Raw genomic sequence first — 23342 nt, forward strand, 5'->3', positions numbered from 1 at the left:
TCCCAGAAGGTCTATTCCCTTCTGCCAGGGCCTTGAGAGAAGTCAGTGGACCTAATGAGACCCAGGCGCTTAGGATCACACCTGCCTCCAGTTCTGCCCAGGCCAGCTGAAGGAGTCCACATCATTGCTTGGCCTCTGTCCTACCCCTGGGTTGTTCCCAAGGCTTTGGAAGCAGCCAGATGGAGCTTACTCTCCTGCTTCAGGGACCTCTAGAAGTGAGTCCTCTTGGACTGTTGTGCAGAAGAAAAGGGGGAAAAGGCACGCGTGCTTTCAGCCAGGAGTGTGGCCAGCTGAGCCTGCCATTCATGTGCCCTGCTCCCTGTTTCCTAGGGCACTGTCTCCCATAAGCCTTTCTTTTTTTCTTTCCTGTGGTCTGGAAGGTAGGAGTGGAAGGAGGGGAGAGGAGGGTGAAAGGCTAAAGAGGGACAGAGGTGAAAGGCTCTGTCAGTTGAGGCCATGTGTGGGAGTTCCAGACGAATCCCATTATTTGTGAATGGGATCTGTCTGTTCACCTCGCAGGCAATGAGCCAGGTATTTTGTAAGCCCTACAAACAGGGGTTGGCAGGTTCCTTAGCGTGTCAAGCACTCCAGCTATGTTTAGGCTGATGTAAACATCTTATCAGCAAAGCTGAAACTTGGCACTTGCTCCTGGAGCTGGATTCCTGAGGGAAAAAAAGCAATCACATCATTATGCAACTGGGGGTGAGGGCTGAGGAATGGGAGCTCGCTGAGGCTGCTTCCTGGCCAGGCTTCCCTGTTTCCAGGGGGCAGAGTCTCCTGCGCTCTTGCCCTGGGAAGGGTCAAATCTGATGGGCCAGGGACCAAGCCCTAGGGTTTCTTCAGAGGCAACCTGCAACTCTCTTTACAAGATTTCTTCCTTTTGAGTCCCAATTTCACAATCTCAAAATTGGGGAGATGATGTCTTACAAAAAAGGCGTTAACACAAGATGCCAGCTGCTCAGCATTGGTCCCGGAAGGCTTGAGGTTTAAGAAGGATCTGTGTTCCCAAGCTGACCAGATCAGACTGGGGCTCTCGGGCAATGCAGCTGAGTGGGGACCACACACCAGCCATGTCCCCAGGGAAAACCAAAGCCACAGGGGTGTACATTTGCGTACAAAGGAGGGGCTGAGGCATCAGCGGAGGCTTCCCGAAACTAAGATTTTCAGGGAGTCTCCTCCTTTGCAGTTCAGGGAGCTCACAGCATTTTCTCCAGATACTAAATAACTGTAGGGCTGAGCAGGCTTGAGAGCCATTTTTTTTTTTTCAAGGCGGTGGATTAGACTTGAGAGCATTTGGATGTCCTTCTGGTTGCTATTTCAGAAGATAATTTCCATTGGTACAAATTCTTATAGAGAGCTACAAGAACTATGTGGTTCAGTGTGTCTGTTAAAATCCCAAATCCTGGTCCTCCCCTTCTCTCTTGTCTTGCTGAGCTTCTGGAGATGGGAGGCACTGCTATCCCCACTGCTAGCTCCTCTAAGAAACTATGGCAGGAAAGCCTGATGTTTGCAGTGCCTCTTGCAGTTATCTAGGGGCAAGGACCTGGGGAGGTGGGGTTGGCTGTCAGTCTGTGAGCCTCCGATTCTCAGTCAGTACCCTAGGCAAAAGGCTAGGCCCGACTTACAGTCCCACAGAGAGAGGGCTCAGGAGCCAGTGAAGGAGAAGGTCAGACGGCTCACTCCACCACCCGGTGTCCATATATACCTCTCTGTGCACCACACAAGTGTGGGCTACTTGCTAAAGAATGTGACCAAGATGGTGCCCCTGGTGGTGTGGGGGCCCCAGCACAGCAGATGACCTCCAGCAACCATGTCAGGTAAGTGGGAGCCCATGACCAGCCTGGCCAGGGCTGGTCCAACATCCCTGCCCTTGAATGACCTGGGGACCTCATGCCCTTAATTCTCACTGGGAAAAGGCGGGGCACTTTCTAGGGAGTCTCCTCCACTAGTGCCCCTAGGACCTGAAAAAGAGAAAGAAATGCCCGAGCCAGCTAGGCTGAGACATAGCACTCTGATTCTTAGCAATACAAACAAGGAGATTCCTCCCCCAGAGCTCCCATGGCAGCCAAAGCCAAGTGCAGTGGGAGTCCAGGAGAAGGCTGGGCCTGGGCCAAAGGCATTTCCAGCGGCTTCTTCTGCTCTGTCATCCTTATGCTTGGCTCACTTGCTCTTCACACTGTGGGTCCCACTGCTTCCTTGCTGCACACCTGGGAGAGGCAAGGCAGGGGAGCACGGCAACATGGAAACACTCTGAGCTCAGCAACCAGTGCCATACTTTTCCTACTGGGGGTCTCCCTAGGGCCCCAGACTGCCGAGGAGGTGGGGGAGAGGCCAAAGAGAGTAAAGAAGCAATTGGAGAAGAGAGAGGGTCCTGCACTGATGTCCTTCATCGCTCCTCATTCTCAAAGCAGCAAGGGGCGGGGCACCTGGGTGGCTCAGTCAGTTAAGCTTCCCACTTCGGCTCAGGTCATGATTTGCGGTCTGTGAGTTAGAGCCCTGTGTTCGGCTCTGTGCTGACAGCTCAGAGCCTGGAACCTGTTTCCGATTCTGTGTCTCACTCTCTCTGCTCCCCTCCCCACTAGTGCTCTCTCTCTCTCTCTCTCTCTCTGTCTCTCGAAAATAAATAAAACATTAAAAAAACCAGCAAGGGGCAATGTCCCTCTCCAAAGGTATACGCACTTACTGGAACCACAGTGAGTCAAGCTTAAACACTCTGAGCTGAGCAAGCTGGAAAGGAAGGCCTCCCTGCTGCGTGGGACAGCGGAGCCAACACAGCAGTGGGCTGGCTAAGAAGGTGTGTGACCACACTACCCTCCTCCTCTGACAAATGTCGTCACCAAAGGCAACTCTGGTATTAATTCCTCTTTGTTGAGCACCTACTATGTGCTGGGCACTGGGTCAGGTGCTCTCTATACTGTCTTGTATCCTCAAGACAATGCTAGGACATTGGTATAACCGTTCCTATTTTGCTGGCGAAGAAATCGAGGCCCAGAGAAATTGGTAGCTTACTCAAGGACACTCAGTCATTTTGATTATCCTTCGAAGCATATGCTTTTACTCACCACACTGCTGCCTATCCTGGAGGCTGCAAGGACAGCGACAGCATAGCCAAAACAAACCCAGATCAAGCCAGCAAGCAAGCTTACCCCTGGCATTGTCTACACCTGGGGAGGCAGAAGTGGCAAATCAAAGACCTTTGAATATCAAGGCATTTTCTTTGGGAAAAACTGTGTATTGTTGATCATTCTTGGAAGAGACTCCTCTTGGAAGGAGAACATAATTCACCTGGGACGTAACACTTGTCTTTCCCCCATCCTCATGGGGGATATAGAGCCAGTGGGGGTGTGTGTCTGCTTCTGTTTTTATCCAAACCAGGACACTTTTGAGAGTGAAGATGATGCTACTAATAATTATGCCGGAACAGGCCTAAGTGGGGATTGTGCTGGACACGCTGGGATATGTGGGCTTGTGGGAGACATTTTCCCAGAGGATATGGGTAAAGGGGAGATGGAATCGCTAGGACTTAACCCTTTCCTGAAATCCCTTGCTGGTAGCCTGACATCTTGGGAGTCCTCTGGTCTTCTCTGGGGACGATGATTACCACTTCTAGGACTCTCCCTGCTAAGCAAAGAATTCAGAGCTCAGCTGGCAGCTGATCCACCGGCAGGATGGATTTCTCAGACTGAGTGTGGGGCAGGGCTCAGCCTGCCCCTCACTGCGTTCCTGCTCCAGATTCATCCAGGGAACAATCAGCAGCAGCCGGATGCAGACAGAGTTAATGGCCTCTTCCGAGGTGGTCCCTGCTTTCAGAAAGCCCCCTTTGTCTGAGCTCATTAACTCTGAAACCAGATAAGAAGGTGGGAGGTGGGGGGGGGGCCCTTCTGTCAAGGGATTAAGTGAACTCAAGTGTACAGAGTTCTGGAAAACTTCATTGTCGCTTAACAGTGTGACCAGCTTCTAGCATGGCTAATTCTTTCCCTTGGCCCTGAGGTGGTTTCTTCCCAGGATAGGGCCTCCCACTTTGGCTGGGCATCTTTGGACTGCTGGATTCAATGACCTATTCCCACAATATGGACAAGTGTAGGGCCACAGAGCCACACACCCTTCTCATGCTAACGCAACCTCATGGCACAAGAGAAAAAGAGCACTGCACTCAGGTTCAGGACACTTGGATTGTGACCCAGACCTGCTGCTTACTAGTTGTGTGACCTTGAGAAAGTCACAGATTCCCTGTGAGCTGAACCTTTTTCCTCTGCCTCCCTCACAGGTATTTCCGCTGAGGTGATGCATACAAACCATTATGCAAATTGAACGCACTCAGAGCATGGTTTCCCCACATAGTGCTGAATTTTCTAGAAGACTCGTCATGAAAAGCGGCCTCACTGATGACCTAGTCCAGGTGTCTGGCCTCACAGATGAGGAAATGCAAGCCCTCAAGGGGGTAAAATTCCTTCATCCTTACCTTACACCACTGCCTGCTAAGATACCCCAAAGTGCCTTCCATCTGTGCAAATGAAGTCTCTAGGAGATGCCTCGGAGAGTTACTTATAAAGAACTGGATTCTATTTTGGGGATATGGATCTGGGCAGGCAAGGTCTTGGGGAACTAGAACATGACATTCATTCTTGTCTTAGCTGAGCTCATGGACATGTTTAGGAAGTCCAGGGGATTGAGCTGAGAAGTTCAAGTCTATCCTGTGGCATCTCCACAGCTGGTAAGCAGTCAAAGCAGAGGGGTCAGTGGGAGGTCACAGAAGCAGCTGTGCCTCAGCCCCTGCCCCACCCCAGCGTGGTGACAGCAGGCAGGGGTGTAAGTGGGCTGTGACATAATGAGACCAAAGGGGAGGTGATGGAGTTGGTACAGCTGAGACAGGACTTTTCCTTCAGGTATAAGACCTGGAAGCAGATCCCCTAGGGAGAGGCCCTCAGCCTATGCAGGTGCCTGATGCCTATTCTGATATGCTTTTCTGACCCATGGAGGCTGGCTGGGTGCAAGGTGTGTGTCTGTGGGTGGTCCAGAAACAGCATATGGGGAGGGAGAGGGGATGGGACAAGCATGTACTGGGTCATCCAGTCAGAAATCTGTAAGGGTAGAAGTGTTGCTGGGTGCCTCTGTGAAGAGAAGCCGAGGCAGACCCAGCCCAGCCCAGCCAAGTATATCCTCGAGGTAAATACTCAGTATCTTAAGTTACTAGGTGATGGGCTGAGTGAGATGGTAGGAAGACAGGAGGGAAAACATGTTGGCTCTGAAGCCTGAAAAGTAATTACTTTATCTGATGCTTCCTTGTGCTCTTGTCTTTCCTACCTCCTGGTTCTCAGGCAGATGTCAGAAACTGGTCCATGCATGGGGAGTGGCTCAGCACCTCAGCTCAGGGTTTGCAATGATTGTACTTTCAGCCTTTCTCTGGTAGAGCTCCCTAATAGCCAGGTGTGGTGGCCCTAACCTGTGATGGGAGAAGCCCCATTAACCACCCTTTTGAGGACTTGCTTGAGGAAAGGAGTCAGGGGAGTTGGCTGGTGCCTCCTTTTGCTTTCAGGGTGGGCAGGGAAGCAGATATGCAGTCATCATAGACCTAAAGCCCATTGGAAAGACCACACCGATGGCTCAAAGCTGCCTTACCAGCACGTGGCAGAAGTGAATACTACAACAGTGTGCAAAGGAGCCTGCTTCTACAGTAACCAGAGAAGCAGCCACATGGGCCACTCACCCCTATCTCTTCCCATCCTTCCATCTAGATGCATTTCCCCGTGATTGCAGAGTGAGAAAGATGGGGTGCATCATCTAGACTGTTCGGCACAGGTGATGCTGAAGCACTCGGTGCCCCCAACAGTTGGGCATGGGCTGATCCCAGAATAGGATCACTGGCCAAGATTGCCATTACTGGAAAAGTATCGACTAAGCTGCGGCAGTGGCCAGGATCCCTGCTGCAGGGATCTATGACCGCTGGGAGGGCAGGTCTTCTCTACCTAGCACGCCCCTGGTTTTGTGCTCCTCAGGGGAAGAGAAAGTACGGCCCTCTCCTGGAACCCTTGTACTTCACCTGGTGCTTGGGGGAGGTGTTGGGACACAGGGTGACACAGATACCTCTTGCTGAGTCTGCACCACCTCTGAATCTAGTTAGACGTGGTCTGGCTACAGGAGCTGTCCCCTGAACTCCATGTTCCTGCCCAGCCAAGCTCAGTAGAGAGCTATGTCTGGGCTGGGAGCAGCTGGGGTGGACCAAGGAGAGTTCTGGCTCCACAAGGAGCGTTCACTGAAAGAGTTCATATCCCCACTGCTTTCTCCCCTCCCTTTTCCACTGAAGCTTCAGTCTCCCAGGCTAACCCCCAGGCAGAAATTCTGTTCCCCTCCCTTCTTGTGCTGATGCTGGCACTGCGAAGTTCTGCCCGGGGCTGAGTGCCAGGTTGGCAAGGTAGTCCACGCCCCTTGATCAGAACCAGCTGGGTACACAGAAGTTGGGCAGCCCCCTTCCAGGTTCAACTCCCTCCAAACAATGTCTTTTACTTATGGCAACCTCAGTTCTGTACACGAAGGGAATGAAACAGCCACATCTTTCCAACCCAGCTGACTTTCCTTGGGAACCTGTCAGGTCTGGAGCCAGTAGAGGGCTGGGAAATGGAGGGTGGGGTGGATGCTCTTCCAAAATGTCCAATTTTCATCTCTGTTGGGAGAGGCAGGTGCCTGGGTTGGGGGTGGGGGGAGCTGTTGTGCTTGAAAACCCACTTTTAGTTCAGTTTGCCAAGTGCTGAAGGAGATTCAGGATGCGAGGGGTGAAGGTGAGTAGCAGAGGAGGAGGTGCCAGGACCTCCACTCTAAATTAGAAAGGACGGGGGTGGGGGAGGGCAGCAGGTAGCCCAGGGGTCAGAGGCTAAGAAAAGAGTTCCTGCACCTTCTCAGAAAGGAAAGAACCTTGTTTGGGGTCGGTCTTGGAAGGATGAGGGATGTGAAGGGTTTTCTCAGAGGAACTGGAAAGGGAAGATTTTGGAGGCTCTAGGAGGTGACTGGGGGCCTCCAGGCAAAGCGAATCCTACCTGCAGGTCGGCTCCATAGAAGGCAGCCATGGACGCATCGGCCACCAGCAGCGTTTCCACGAAGCGAGCCTCAGACACAAAACGCTTGGTCCGACTCGTGGCCCCCAGGGGTGGTGGCTGCTCGCTGGCGCCTTCTGCATCCTCTTTGCCCTCCACCTCCTCCTCCTCCTCCGTTTCCTCCTCCTCCTCCTCCTCCTCCTCTTCCTTCTCCTGCTCCTCGTCTCCTTTCTCCTGCCTCTGACCCCCTCCCTTCACCTCCCACTCGGGTCCTCCAGGGAGGGGGTGGGCTTCAGAGGCGGCGGCGGCGGCGAGCCCGGGGGTCCCGCGGCGCGGCCCGGGCCCCCAGCGCTGCAGGCGGTGAGGCTGGTGCAGGGAGCCCCCCGCGCCCTGCGGCTGGATGGTGAACTCCTCGCCGTCCAGCAGGAAGGAGCCGCTCAGCCCGCGGCACAGGCTGACGGCCGCCAGCGACTCGGGCTCCCCATTCACCGTGCCGGAGAAGAAGCAGTCGCGCAGCTCCCGCTCGCCCCCGGCCGCCCCGCCGGAGCCCCCGAGGCGCTCGATCTTGAAATTGGGCGCTAGGAAGCTGGCGTCCGGCGCCAGGCGCAGCACGAAGCCCTTGCCGAAGGCGGACAGGTGGAACGTGAGCTCGCCCGCGCTGCCCGGCAACCGCGTGGGCTCCACCAGCTCCGAGGCCTGCCCCCGGGCGCCGGGCCGGGCCGGGGCGCCGCGGGCCAGCGGCGGCGGCGGCGGCAGCAGCAGCAGCAGCAGCAGCAGCAGGAGCGGCGGCCACCGGGGGGCGGCGCGGGGCATGGGGGCTCCGGCAGCGGCGCAGGAGAGGGAAGAAGGCGGCCCGACGCGGGCAGGTGCTGGCGGCGCGAGCGCAGCCCGGCCGCTCTCTCCAGGAAAAAGCAAATCAATCAGCTCGCTGGCCGACTGGGCCAGCGGGGGCCTGGCGGCGGCGACGGCAGTCCCCGAGCGGCCCCTCTGGCTGGCGCTGGCCGCTCCTCCCGCGCCCGCCCGCCAAGCAGAGCGCGAGCAAACTGGCGCCCCGGGCCGCGTGCGCCCGTCCTCCGCCCCTGCCCCGCACGTCGTCCCCGCGCAGCCGCCTCCTGCCTCCTCCCCACCCCGGGAAGCACCGAGTGGGCTGCCGAGCGCTTCGTATTTATACTTCCTTCCCGGCTTTGACATAAGAGGTTTATTTTTGATCTCTCACTATTCCCGTTTCCCCTCCCCTGGGATCAGAGAGAGAAACTGAAAAGAGGGAGCGAGAGAGGAGAGAGAAAAAAAAATTGGATGAAATGTAAAACCAATCAGGAGTCAGGGAGACGCGCTCCCCCCCCCCCCCCCCAGTAAGTGTCAACTCCAACTTTTTTCCCCTTCCCTTTACGCGCGGTCCCACATTAACTCCTGCAATGCTGGACTGGCCCTTCAGACAGAGTCCTTTGGGGAGGCCCCAGTTGCTACCTCCTTCAAGACCAAGTGCCCAGGGCACAGCCTCCAAGAGGCTCCTGCACTGGCCCCAGCGACAGTGTTCCCATCCCTGTAGAATCACTCTGGGGATCCCGACTGTTGTATCCCGACTGCTGGGGATCCGATTTGTAGAAGAGAGGTCTCCAGAGAAGGTTCCAGAGCTTTTCAATTGTAAGGCCCAAAAGGGATGTAGGAAAGGTCATATTAAAATCATGCTCCCCACTAAAAACCACATTTGCACCCCAAGCTGGGGATCGGGGACAAATACCACCTGGTTAACACAACCAAGGTCTCCGTTACTTGCCTTGTCCAAGGGCTGCAGTGCAGAGCCCAGCACAGCGGTAAATTACGAGAGGTAAGGTTGGCAGCAAAGTGGAATCAGAGGGAAGGTGAGGGGAGGTGAGCATTTCCCTAGGAGGGAAGGTGAGCATTTCCCTAGGAAGGCTGCAGATCTTCAGGAACTGCAGTTTGGGCCCTGAAAACTTGATTTGAATACTGCTCAGTTTTTTTGGGTCCTTGATGAAAGGTGGCAAGCCCCCTCACATGGCACTGCCCACAGCTGTGGGTACGGATGTGTGTGAGAGTTGATTCCTTCCCACACTGCCATCTCCCCCAGGGATGAGACAGGACTGCAGCCCAGAGAGAGAGAGAGAGGAGTGGCATGATCTACAGTCTTCACTGAGGGCCACAAAACGAAGCACTTAATGTCACCCCAGTCTTAATGGCACAGCTCTGGATTGGATTCAGGGTCCTGTTCTCTAAGTACAGGCTCTAGAGTCACTCCTCTCTGTGCTTGCTCCCAGTTGTCAGTGTGGGAGATTCACTGGCATCAGGACCTTTAAAATCCTCTGCCAGCTCACCTATACCCAGCTACCCAGTTCTCTGCCTGTGTTGGGGGTACTGGCAGTTGAGGTCCTCCCTGCTTTTTAGCCCAATTGAACTGGTAGCTATGGACATTCAGCATGCATATGAGACCCTCCGGGCTTGTTACCTCCAAAGAGGAGGTTGTCACAAATACAAAAGTACTTTTGTGACTACAGAACCTCTGGTAAACCCTGGTGTCCCCCAAATTCTTTCCAAGTGTCTCCTCTGTCTATTTTCCTTGAAACACGGAAGGATGGCTTTGAATGAGAAAAAAGGATGCATTAGCAAGCTGTAGGATTGTCTTTCCAGATCATTTACAAGCTAGGAATAGCTCCCGTCTCATATGTTTTGGGAAACACTTCTGGAGAAAGGGGTATGGAAAGAACGGCCTCTTCAATGCTTTTCCAAAAATGAGGAAAACTGCATCCCAGCATAATGGCATAATGGCCCTGGTAGAGTCTGACCTGGACAGGTGATGAATAATCCTATTTACTTCAAGCCTGTTGTAACATTTTTGATCATTGGTCTTTGCTTCTTTAAGTCCCAGAGTCAAAGTGCTGATTTTCAATAGCAGTTATGTCCCTATACGTTTTCCTTCTTTTTCCTTTGTAAGTCTCTGAAAGGAGAAGGATGGGGCCATTGGGCTCCATTCCCCATTCTCTCCTCTGGAATGTATTAATAGCTGCAGGCAGGAGATTTAACCAGCCCAGGGAAAGTCTTGAATGTCCTTGGAGCCCTCTGGTCTCATTTGGGAAGGCTCTGGAAGTTATTTTTTTTTTTTTAATAGAATGAAATGCCCCTAAAGACAGCCCTTTGGAGAGAGAAGTCAGACAGTGATCTGCGGACTTTATCCTGCCCCATTTCAACAATAACAACAGCTGCTGGCTGGCTCACTGCTGGGTTGAGTCTGCATGGCTGCCCCCTCCTGGATTCACACTTACTGGGAGATGTGCCTTGCTACTTAATTATTCAGGGTAGCACCTGCCACTTGCTGAGCGACCTCAAGGTGTCAGGCTTGTCTTAGTTATGATTAAACCCAGTGCGTGCCCTTGCCCCTGGGACTAAGGGTCCCTGGTGTGTGGTGAAAGCCTTTAGGAGAATGGTAGATGAAAACAGTCCAAACAAAACAAACACCAACCAACCAGCAAAAATCCCAGAGGGGTATTTTGCCAATTCTGGATTCCCTACATTATCACGTTCTTTCCCAAAATATGTAATTACAACAGGATGGCAAACTCCAGCCCATTGGCTAAATCCTGCGCTGCTGTTTTCACATAGTCCACAAGCTAAGCATGATTTTAATGTTTTTTAAATGATAGAAAAAAAATGAAAAAAAATTCATGACACTTGAAAACAGTTTGAAATTCAAATTTCAGTGTCCACAAATACTGGTTTATTGGAATGCAGTCATAGCCATTCATTTACACGATGGCTGTTCTTGTGCTATAAGGGCAGGGTTGAGTGAGCCTAAAATGTATTTACTATCTGGTCCTTTGCAGGCAACATTTGCTGACTCCTGAATTACAGTAAAGCAGCATTAGTTTGGAGTCTTCAAAATTTGGAATATGGGATTATTTAAACTCACTTGTGATTTTTACAAAATGAGAGGCTCAAAATAATTTCTTGGTGTGACTATAAAGGAAACTATATAAAACTTAAAATTCAAATATCTATGTTTGTCCTTAATTTTTTATCTAGCACTTACTCATTATTTAATCAGTCCTTAAGTAATTAAAGGATTTTGTGTTTATGGTATTTTATATTGTAGGTCTATTGTGAATTTTAAGTTTTTAATTAACTTCTACTATTGGTCACTGATTATATCTTAGTTCATAACTGGAATTTTATAGAGTGTATATTATCAATTTATTATCTATACTAAGCTCTGGTATTCTCTAGGACCTCCTTCTAGAACCAGATTGGAAGAAACATAAGTGGTCATCTAATCTACTTACATTCCCATTTTGCAGAGAAGAAACAGAAATGCAGAGGTTTTAGTGATTTGCCCAAAGACACATAATTAGTGGTTAAATTTTTCCTAAAATACTATGATACCCCCCTGTATGAAGATAAAAAAGTTGTATTACTTTCAAATTTCACTGGCAATTCATACCTTTTCATTAAAATTGAGTGCTTGTTCTGGGTCAGGCAGTGTTCTAGAGGCTCATTTTAGTTTAATTTTCATTCACTCCTCAGTAAATGATAGTCTCCATCTTTTGAGAGTGCTTGCTATGGGCTAAGCACTCTGCTGAACAGCTCACAAACATGATTCCACTTTATCCTCATGACAGCCCTCTGAAAAAGGCATCCTACAGATAAAGAAATAGGATGAGAGAGGTGAGTTAGCTTGCTTCCGGTCGTTGGGTTAATAAGTAGCGGATACAGTGTTGGGGCACCTGGGAGGCTCAGTCAGTTGAGCACCAACTTCAGCTCAGGTCATGATTTCATAGTTTGTGATCTTGAGCCCCATGCTGGGCTCTGCACTAACAGTGTGGAGACTGCTTGGGATTCTCTCTCTCCTTTCTCCCTCAAATAAATAAACCTCCCCCCCCAAAAAAAAAAAAATAAACCTAAAAAATATTAAGTAGTGGAGACAGTGTTTTTAACCAAGGTCACATTCATAAGCTACCAATTAAATATATTATTTTCTGGTGATAATGTCCTGCGCTGAATTAATGTTCCTTTGTTTAGAACCAAGGATTAAATCATGGCATTACAGAGCTGGAAGGGATTCTAGGATTCATCTTTAAAGATCCCACAGAAGGGAATAAACAGCCTTCCCCAAAAGCCTGTTTGTAGCACTTAAACATAAACAGAGTTCTTTCTCTCTAAACAAAATAATACTCCTTTTGCCACAATTTATGTTCGTTTTCTATAATTTTGGCTATTTTGTAATAGCCACGACCCTGTATTGCCCTATAACAGAGAGAGAGTTTCCTGGTCTTTATCTGTCACACTACTGAGCATCCATCCCAGGAAGATTATGTTTGACTTTTGACATCACTTATGTGCTGACATTCCCCTAATATTCTCTTTGACATGCAAGTTTTTGTGTCTGCCACCTGTATGTACACAAGTATCCCTATGTATTTTTATTTGTCTAATTCTTTCTTAGTCCTAAATGTTCTTTCATAACCTTTGGAAATTCACCCACTATTTGGGAAACCACTAACTCATATTTTTGAAACCCCTTTAAGTGCAATTTCCTTACTTCTGTGAAGTGCTAGCTACTTTGAATGCTTAACCTACCTTCATTTGGTTGTTCTGGTGTTTACAGTCACAGGTTCAATGGATGAGCTCTCAATCCTGTTATCTCTATCCCTGAGAACCAGATCTAGCACAAACTTTTGTGTGATGTTGACACTGACTTGCTTGCTGGCCAGATTTTAATGGATTTTAATATACCAAGAAGCAAACAAATAAAGCTTTTTTGTTTCTGCTGTTTGTATTTTCAGTGACTTAACTGCCGTGTTATTGGGTTCAATGTTGGGCACCCAAAATATAAGGTTGCCCAAGGTTTCATGTGCAGTGCGTCTGTGATTACAATCTGTGATTACTAGTGTAACTTGTGCGTTCTGAGTTTTATATGCCATAGCAATGGACACCCTGTTGATAACAGAGGCTTAGATCATGCTCGCTTTACCACCTTATGGCCAGCAGGTGGCATTGTTGGAACTTCATATTTATCCTCTTTTACAACTTTCGGAGCAACTTCTTCAAACGTTAGAAATCTCTATCATGTCATAAAAGTTTGAGTCGGGAATTCTTCAAAATCGTACAAATAAGAATCTGAGTGTTTATTACATTTCTTACAACCAGCCACTAGAGAAGGTTGGAGGAGGTGTTGTGTGGTTGTCTTTAACATAACGCATGCTTCTCTCCTTCCTTCTGCTCTTTTCTCACCTTGATTCCCGGTCATCAGTCCAGTGTCTCTCAACTCAAATCATCAGGCAGTCTGGGAGAGCTGGCTGAGCTGAGATGTCTCCAGGGCTTGGGACCACCTTAATTGTGAGGGTGGTTGGGTTTCTGAACATCTGGTTAATTATTAATGCAAATGGTAGGTTTCCCCCAAATATTCATTATTGATTCTAACCACTAGATGGTAGTCTTGTCACATGTACCTTTTATAGCTGCTCCTAGAGGGTCTAAAATCTCTGTAAACAATGGGTCTAATTAACCACATCTGATCACACACACACACACTCACACACACACACGTGTGTGTGTGTGTGAGTGTGTGTATAGTATTAACTTGCAATACTGTACCCTTTCTCCCTGTTTTAGAGGGAAGGAAAGAGAGATGAAGGAAAGAAACCAGGATCTTCCGATGCAGGGTACTTTCTCAGGGCAGATAAGATGCTTATTCAAGTTCTTTATTTCAAGGGACTTGATGTAAAAACTATCCACTGTGTAGAAATATGTTCACAATGAGTTGGAATTTGAAGCGCTAAGAACGGTAAGCATACATCAGTGTTTGTTTCTATCACCATCATCATCGTTGTCATCATCATCATCACCATCATGTATTCCCATCTGGCCTGGCAGAATAACTGTAGGAGTGGGAGTGGGAAAGAGGGTTCTTGAATTGGGGGGGAGAGGAGATCTTTAAGGCCTCATCCATTCTAGTTTTCGAGTATTCTCAGAGGAAATGAGCATTCTTTTGATTCTGGATTTTAAAAAAAATCCAGTTTTTTTTTCTTTTAGACATCTAGGCCTAGAGCAAATTGTGCAGGTGTCCACTGATGATGCTTCCTGAGGTTATAGGACTTGTTTCTTTCTCTTTTTTTTTAATAAAAAACTTTATTTTTTAAAAATTTATTTATTTTAAGAGAGAAAGAGAGAGAGAGAGAAATGGAAAGAGAGGCAGAGAGAGACGGAGAGAGAGAATCCCAGGCAGGCTCCAAGCTGTCAGCACAGAGCCTGATGTGGGGCTTGAACTCACCAACTGTGAGGTCATGACCTGAGCTGAAATCAAGAGTCAGATACTTAACCGACTGAGCCACCCAGGCACCCCTCTTTCTTTCTTTTTTTTTTTTTTTTTAAAGAACATTCTTTTTTGTAGTCTGCTCTGTCTAGAGTCTCATCAAATTCATTGGCACTACAGAATTTTGAAGAGGGGCACAGACATTAGAGGAGGAGATCCTTTTTCTAACTTCTCACTTTACAGATAGGGAAATTGAGATCTGCAAGGAGGTCATTTTCCCGGAGTCACACCCCGGTTGACAGGAGATTCAGGGCTAGAATGTGGATCCCAGCCCTGCATTCATTCCATGTCACATCTAATCCCACTGTCCCCCCTGCTGCTCTATAGCAAAACCCAGGGTTTGTGTGACATGTGTAACCTGCTCACACCCATGCTCTCTCTCTTTTTAAAGTTCTTAGTTTATTAATCCTCTTACAAAAAAGTCTGCACAATCACCACAGATAAAGTCACTGCAGAATCTTTACTCCTTTTGCTGTCCAATCTCCAGTTCACTTTTTGCCAGTGCCAGCACTGACTTTTGCAGGCCCCTGACTTTCGTCATTCTGTTCTTGCATTCCTTTTGCTGTTTTCTTGCGTCTTTTTTATTTTTTAATTTTTTTAACGTTTATTTATTTTTGAGACAGAGAGAGAGCATGAACAGGGGAGGGGCAGAGAGAGAGGGAGACACAGAATCCGAAGCAGCCTCCAGGCTCTGAGCTGTCAGCACAGAGCCCGATGCAGGGCTCGAACTCACGGACCGTGAGATCATGACCTGAGCCGAAGTCGGACGCTTAACCGACTGAGCCACCCAGGCGCCCCTCTTGCGTCTTTTTAAAAAATTCTTTTAACATTTATTTATTTTTGAGAGATAGAGTGTGAGCGGGGGAGGGGCAGAGAGAGAGGGAGCCACAGAATCTGAAGCAGGCCCCAGGCTCCGAGCTGTCAGCACAGAGCCCGACGAGGGACTTGAACTCACAAACCGTGAGATCATGACCTGACCTGAAGTCAGATGCTTAGCCGACTGAGCCACCCAGGAGCCCCAAGTCTTTTTCTTCTCATACAGGCCATGTCCTGCAAGTCTGTGTTTGGGTTCATTTTTCTTTGCATACTCCAAGGAATCCTAAATCATGCCAAAGCCCATTGTCTTGCCACCACCAAAATGGGTTCTGAATTCAAATACAAAGGTGACACCTGGTGTGGTCTTGTACATTTTGGCTTGTTTTTCCTGAATTTCTATCTTAGGTACTAATACCTTTCTGGGGTGACAGACATCAAAGACCATTTGTTTCTGTTGTGAAGTAGTCAGTTGGCCATGAATTCCTGGTCTGGATAGTTACTGTTTGGTTTATGATGGTGCCCAAGCTTCAAGCCATGCTGTCTCTCTCCTAGACACACAGACACACAGACACATACAAGAACCTTTGCATTTGGGAAAGTGAATCTTGCAGGTTTGGAGTGTAAGGTCTTGCCCAGGTGTGGCAGGCGATGAAGCTGGGCCAGTTAGCTGGGCCAGTAAGCTGGGCCAGTATGTGAGGGCATGTATTTGTTACCCTGGGTGCTGAGGAGCTTTCTTCCAGAGGCAATGAAGACTCATTAAAGACTTAAGCAGGGAAGTAACTGATGGCGTTTGTCTTTTAGAAGGACAGCTCTAGCAATTATATAGACTGAGGACCACATGAAGGGAGGGGCTGGAAAAAGGGAGACCTGTTAGAACAAGCTTTCCAGAGATGGTGAGGGCCCTGGACTAAGGATGTGGTGGTGGTGATGGAGAGGAGTACGCAGGGTCCATGGGGTGATGGATGCAGAGGCTCAGTGGGGCGAAGGTAGCAAGGCTGACTAGTTGAGGGCTGAGGTGAACAGAGATGCCACTGGCCAAGTTGGGGAAAACAGGAAGAAGAAGGTGTGCGCATGTGTGTATGTTGTGGAGGGTATGTTCAGAAGAGGGACTAATGAGTTTGTTTTTAGGCCTGTTTAGGACCCTCTGGTATGTCACTGGAAGCTCAGCAGTCACGGGGACTATGAATGCGGAATTCAGAGCCAAATGCTAAGATGTGTAGTTAGAGCTGTAAGAATGCAGTCTGCTGGATGAATATATGTAAAATTTGGGGTTTTCTTTTAAATTTCTACTCATCTTTCCAGTTTCCCCATTCCCCCACTTTTCTCTTTTCACACTTTCGAGAGCACAGGTGAGATTTGTCGGTCCAGTCACTGCTCCTGTTGTCTCTTCTCTTCCCACCTCTGGGACCTTTCCAGAAGCAATAGGCACCCTTTATGTGCCTTTATGAAATGCAGTGATTTCTACCCAGTGGAGCTCTGTGGTCTACAAGTGTCTTCCAGTTGGTCTGTTGGCTGATTCACCCTGTCAGGGTGGGATGTCCTGATGGGAAGGAGGAGATTCCCGGGTGAGAGAAAGAGAGGAGAAAGGGAGAAATCTTTACTGGGGGTAACTTGATGTTTGGAGTCTTATCAACCACAGCTTGAAAGTATTGGACAAGTTGCAGGGCTGCTCAGCCAGTTTGGCTAAGAAGTGACATTACTGGTTACTGTATCCCATCACCTCTCAGCTCTCAATGGTGACAAAGGAGGCTGCACCGAGCTGTAGGGAGCAGGAACAAGGGCAGAGAAAACACAGCAAGCCTTTATGAAGGAGATAACATCTATCTTCTCAGCAGAGCATTGGAACCCAAGGTGGGAGACAATTGGGGTCTGCTGGGTGCCTTGGGTTCTGCTCTGGGATCCACACTCAAGTGGGAGGTGGGTCTGGGCCAGGATAGCCAGAAGCAGCTTTTCTTCTACCACTGATCTGGGTCGAAGTCTAGTTTGATGTTATTCTGTAGTTAAATACCAGAGTTTTCTGCCCTTTAATTTCTGATGTTCCTGAGGATCAGAGAAAGCTCATGCCTATAAGCCTCATGAGTATTTGGTTGTGGACACTCTATTGAAAATCTTTTCTGCCACTCTGGGCTCACTGCTCTCACCTTGTCCATGATGATATCTGTTGCTCATCTCCCATTGCCCACCCACTTCACTTCCAGAGTGAAACAGAGGCATGAAACCTGACATGAGGCAATGCACATCGACTAAGTTAGTAAGAGATAGGGAAAGATGAGGTAGGCATTCCACATGATTTTGTAAATGAGAAACCAGATAAAAATTTGTGGGCAGTAGCTTATGAGGTGGAAATCCTTCCATCCTGGGAGATTTAGTAAGAACCCTCCCAACCTATTGGGTCCAGTAAGAGGCGTGATGGATGACAGACAGGTGGAGAGACGGAATCTGTTGCTGTGCAGGTGGTTTGTTCAACCTTAGTGGTGACCTTGCCTAGGAAGGTCTTTTTGAGAACTCTTGTTCCCTCTTCAAGAGCCTTCCTTGTTGGTCCTGTCTGAAATTCCACCATCACAACTGCATTTTGAACAAGACTTTGATACTTTAAAGGTGTAAATATATGTGAATGGGAAGCACTTTGAAACTGTTATCAGTTGTTTTCACCTGAGTGTAAATTAAGATGCAGGCAGCAGCAAATTTTGAGGAAAGGAATTGAAGATGTATGAGAAGAATTAGAGAGAGGGCAGAAAGCAGAGCAGGGGCTGGGTGGGGTGGGGAAGACAGGGAGTGTAGCAGGTGGAGGGGAGGGGGCTAGAATGCTTGGAGGAGACAAGAGTGGAGGAGCACAGCGCAGATGGGAAGGGTTGGCTGTCCTGGGTTTCCAAAAGCTATGTACCTACCCCCTAATTTTACCTACATGAAGAGAGAAAGAGCTTACAGCTCACTTCATGGTTTTTTTTTTTTTTTTTTTTTTGGCAGAACAAATCAGAGAAATTGCAAACTCCGGAAGTGAGACCTATATCATACTTTCTAATTACAAGAGTCCCACGTAATGCTATTTACTCTGTGGGGTCATTGTGTTCTTACTGATTATAATAAGACTATTACTCCATTTTCATGAGTAAGGAATTCAAAGTTCCTGGAGACTGGGCCATTTAACTAGCATCCCCAAATAACCCAACATCAAACAGAGCTGGGGCTAAGCCCTGGCTTGAAGATCTGCAATTTTGTGCAGTCAGCTTGACTGTTCCATGCTCCTGATTTCTCAGTCATATAAGGGCTGGTGTTTTAGGCTCAGGTCCTGGAGCAACCATATCTGATTTTCAAGTATTTTAACAACATGTGTGAGAAGAGGCTTCTTCCTGTTTGGGCATGGGCAGGGCTTGCTTGGTATAGTTCAGGAGCTAGGGAATGGGCTTCTGAGAGTACAAATCTGCCAAAGTTATGGGCCAAGTTTCAAGTGTGTGTACATTCCTGGTACTTTTCTAGGGATGAGGTTTCACAGTGTTTATAACATCTCCATAGCCTCCAAATGGTGAAGAATCACTACATTAGAGCAAACTGTGATCTCTACTGACTTGCAGTGAGTCGAGTCCCCTTAGTGCCGTAGCCTGGAGGGAAGGAAGTGAAAATGAATACAACAGAAAAAAATGCTCTCTTAATACAAATTAAATAGTACTCCTCTGTGATGAGTGTTCTCTGTGGCTTTTTGTAAAGGCTCCAAAGACAGTAGACCAGTCACACTGAGGCCATCAAGTTAGGTGTTGATCTAGAGTTGGACTTGGCTTCCAGGCAAGTCACGGTGTTCTTATAAATCCTATTTAAACTAGCTTGTGAGCAAGCATTCAAAGAGTGTGAGGGGTGTGGGTATGGAAGGAAGATGAGGAAAGAACCGCGTGCTGGGAGTATACGACAGGCCAGAAGGGGTGTGCCCACGTTGGGAGTGAGGAAAATGGCACGGTCTTGCCAGAAGACAGGCAGCTGAGTGAGGTAGAGAGGAAACATTCTGGGCTGGGACTTAATACCAGGTGAGTGTTCCAGTCTTCCTCTTGCTACTTACTAATCAGATGACCTTTGTCTATCCCCCTAACCTCTTTAAGTCTTAGTTTTAATTGCCCAAAGTGGAGATGCCAGTAATTCCTGTCCTACCATTTTCCCTCCCCAAGTGTTTCTGTGAAGATGAAGTCCGATCATATGTAGGAACTCGTTTTACAAATCACACACTCTTTTGTGTATGTCAAGTAAATTTTTTAAGAAGGAAAATGTGCCGAGGGAAGAAAACATAGTCACCTGGGAGGAATGATGCATTTTGTTTTGGATCCTTGTCTAACGTACTAAAGTTCAGGGGTGGTGCTTTCCTGCTGATGGTGGCTGGTGGCCTGAGGCTCAAGTTCAAGTGCCCAGTTTGAAGCTACTATTCTGGGTGCTGATGGTGACAGGAAAAGAGTATACTGGGAGGAGCAGAGGGGATAGACGATAGTTTGGCAGAAAAAACTTCTTTCTAAATCCCCAGACAGGAGTGGAGGATTTAGTATTCATTTCTTCTCCCTTCTAGTTTTTTCTCCTCCACCAGCCTGAGCGCTAGTTATCTCTTGAACAGCCAAGTGCTCCAAAGTAATTTAGGTGTGTGTGTGTGTGTGTGTGTGTATGTGTGTAAATCTATAAAATGAATGATTAAATTGGGAAGCCTGAGATCCAAGGGTAGCAGCTGTTTTTCAAACTGTGTAAGGGGGAGATTCAGGGTATAAACAGGAGGCAGCAGGGAACCATGGTTTGATGAGTTTCCTCAAGCCAAGTCAGGACCCTTTGTTCTCACCTCCTAGCATCCAAGAGAACAAATACAGGACTTAAGTGCCAAAGGGATTTCTATGAAATACTTTGCCCCAGAGAACCAAACAGAGTGGGTGGCTGAGAGGGAAAAAAATAGAGTTAAGTATTTCCTCTGAGCAAAGAAGAATGGACCCAGGCCCAGGGTTATAATTCATGGGGTCTCAGATGAATCTCCAGCTGCTTCAGCTGTCTCCACATCTGGGAGAAGAGTGGCCAAGGAATCCAGCACTGGTGGAAGCCAGTGGATGATGCAGCTCAGTGGCTTAACACTCCTTGAATCTTCCAAGAAGCTTCCTCAAACCCGCGCCTTTTCTAGATGTCGTGTGCTTTGCCCATTTCTGCGGTGCAGTTTCCATGAAGAGCACATTGAATACATCTGGGAATTTTAGAGATCTTTGACAAAGAATAATGAATCTAATTTAAGCCTAAGTTAAGTTCTAACATGGTAGACCAATGACTCCTAACATGGGTAGACCCCATTTGAACGATGGGGAGACCTCTGTCAGTCACTTCCCTCCTCATTAAAATATTGCCTAGACCATAGAGATCATTTCTTATTTTTTCACCTACCCATTCTCTTTTTTCCTTAATCTTTTTTTTCCTGTTTGGGGAGATCCTCCAGGATGCTTGATTTTCCAGGTAGGCGGAAGTCATTCTTGGTTCTCATGTTGAAAAAAGTCACAATCTGAGAGAAATGAAGTCTAAGTCTCCAAACTGAATCATTGTGGCTGCCTCCTTTTGTCCTCTGTGCATCCTCCTTTAGGGATGATTTCCTACCTGGAGCCTCCTGCATCCACCTGGCTCAGCCTAGCAGTCAACACCTGCTTTGGGTGTTGTCATGGAAGAGGACATGAAAGAAAAGGAAGCCCTAGTTTTGGTGAGTTTCTGGTCTAGTCTGTTGTGGCCATAGCCCAGTTCAGGAAAAGGGTTGAACATTTAATCAGAAAAGGCAAGTTCAAACAGAATATTATTCAAAAAAATTTTTTTAAATGTTTATTTATTTTTGAGAGAGAGAGAGAGAAAGAGAGAGAGAGAGAGAGAGAGAGAGAGAGAGAATGAGTGGGAGAGGGGCAGAGAGAGACAAAGACACAGAATCTGAAGCAAGCTCCAGGCTCTGAGCTGTCAGCACACAGCCCGATGTGGGGCTTGAACTCACAGGCTGTGAGACCATGGCCTGAGCCAAAGTCAGATGCTTAACTGACTGAGCCACCCAGGTACCCCCAAACGGAATATTCTTATGTTAGAAATGGAATAAGCATACACTGAAGGAATTGAGAAACAAGGAACAAAGCTGTGCTGTGTGAGTTAAGTGAAGTGCTTTCACATAGGAGGTGAAAGTTAAATCCATAGGCATAGAGGAGGCTGAGAGGGCATCCTATATGGAAGAAATGGTTTACACAAAGCTATGCATGTTGTAAGAACAGCTTCTGGGCAGAAGAAGCCAAGTTAGAGCCAGGTTTTCATGTAAAGGGTAGGGAGAAACAAGTTTATGACATGAGCAAAGCAGCTGGCTGGGAGCCTTAGATAAGTAACCATCCCTCTGGACTTCAGCTGCCTCAACTAGGAAATGAGTGGGCTAGGTGACTAGGCTACTGGGCTGAGCTTTCCATCAGAGAGTTGAAGAGAGTTAATAATCATGGGAGCAGTGTGTCAGGCACTCCAAACTCTCCTAAAAGCTAGTCTTATCCCCATTTTAGAGATGAAGTATCTTTTTTTAAGTTTATTTATTTATTTTGAGAGAGACAGAGAGAGAGAGAGAGAGAGAGAGAGAGAGAGAGAGAGAGAAGGGGAGGGGCAGACAGAGAATGAGAGAAAGACAATCTCAAGCAGGATCTGCATTGCCTGATGTGTGGTTTGAACCCACAAACCATGAGACATGACCTGAGCTGCAATCAAGAGTCAGAGGCTCAACTGAGTCACCCAGGTGCCCCCAGAGATGAAGTACCTTGTCCAGAGTTTCATAGACTATGAGTGACCAAGCTGGGATTAGAAGTGAGTCGATTTATCCACTCACTATGAATGGAGAGCTCCTATTTGCCATGCACTGTGCCAGGCCTTGGGGGATATAATAGGGAATGAAACAGACAAGGTCCCACTTTCGTTCTAGTTGGGGTGAGAAAGTTAAGATCCAAGTGAATAAAACAGGTTTAAATAGAATTAAATTCCATGGAAAAAATAAAACATGGAATCATGGTCATGATTTGGGGCTTCTTAGATCAGGTGGCCTAAGAAGTCCCCTCTCAGGAGGCAGCACCTGGCTGGAGACCTGAAGGGCAGGGAGAGGTCGGCCTAGTTGGCAAAAGGCATAACTGGCCAAGCTGAAGTATTTAGATTTGACACCATGGACTACACTCCCAGTCTTTCTTTGGGGGGAAGGAGTTGTTTTTTGCTTTTTATTTCTCAAAGATCTTAAGATGGTGGAGGGGGACTCCTGGGTGGCTCAGCTGGCTAAGTGTCCGACTTTTGGTTTCACCTCAGGTCATGATCTCACGGTTTGTGGGTTTGAGCCCTGCATCAGCCTCCACACTGACAGCTTGGGACTTGCTTGAGATCCTCTCGCTCCCTCTCTCTCTGCCCCTCCCCCACTAGCTCACTCTCTATGTCTCTCAAAAATAAATAAAGATTAAATAAAAAAGAAGATGGTGGAGGACAGGCAGAAGCCAGAGGGAGGCAACAGCAGTGTCCTAATGTGAGGTGGGGTGGTCGAAGTGACATTGGAGGTTTCTGGGCAGAGCTAGGAGAGGTTGTTCCCATTAGCTTCCATCCCTTCCCTGTTAGGAATATCAGAAGACTTCAAAAGGTGATGATGGCAGTTATCTTGGAGGGCCAAGGAAGGCTTGATAATAATAATAATGGCTAATGAGAATATTAGTTATTAAATAACATTTAAGAATCATTTTTTTATGTACCAAGCACGTCTGAGCACTTTTTAAGCATTAACTTATTTAATCTTTATAGTAATGATAGAGATGGGTAGTATTATTATCCTAACTTTAATAATGAAGAAGCTGAGGCTTCGGGAGGTCCAGTCACATAGTCACATACCTGAGATTGCACAACTGAGGTTGGTGGAGCAAGGTTGCACGTCTGGGTCCTCTGAGCCTAGACTTTCAATCATCATGCAATGTTGCCTTCCATAGGTGTCAAACTCTCATGTAATATTTGCTCTGGAAGTGATCTTAGATATCATATAGACCAGAGATTTCTAATGCGGTCCTCTAAGAGAAGACCTCTGGTCTAGGGTAATCCCTCCTCTTTTGACAGATGGGAAAATTAAGAGTCAGAGTATCAGATTAGTGATGGAAATGGAGGGTTGATGCTGAATTCTGCCTTCTACTCGAATGCTGTTTGTAATCTAT

At 47.8% G+C, this 23342-nt stretch overlaps 1 protein-coding gene and 1 long non-coding RNA gene across 2 annotated transcripts in view; one reads left to right on the top strand and one right to left on the bottom strand.

Annotated features, from left to right (window-relative positions):
- ADAMTS8 (ADAM metallopeptidase with thrombospondin type 1 motif 8) overlaps window positions 1-8219 on the bottom strand; it is a 21104-nt gene extending 12885 nt beyond the window's left edge. Inside the window, exon 1 of the mRNA XM_030333422.1 lies at window positions 7032-8219. Coding sequence (XP_030189282.1) covers window positions 7032-8219 — 1188 coding nt within the window. The remainder of the gene's footprint in view (window positions 1-7031) is intronic.
- The window catches only part of LOC115525976, a 20797-nt gene extending 5351 nt beyond the window's left edge, over window positions 1-15446 (top strand). The window contains exons 2-3 of the long non-coding RNA XR_003972503.1: window positions 8555-8559; window positions 15373-15446. This is a non-coding gene — a long non-coding RNA (uncharacterized LOC115525976). The remainder of the gene's footprint in view (window positions 1-8554; window positions 8560-15372) is intronic.
- The last annotated feature ends 7896 nt before the right edge of the window (window positions 15447-23342 follow it).

The sequence above is a fragment of the Lynx canadensis genome, chromosome D1 (assembly GCF_007474595.2).
Source record: "Lynx canadensis isolate LIC74 chromosome D1, mLynCan4.pri.v2, whole genome shotgun sequence".
NCBI classification, from domain to species: Eukaryota; Metazoa; Chordata; class Mammalia; order Carnivora; family Felidae; genus Lynx; species Lynx canadensis.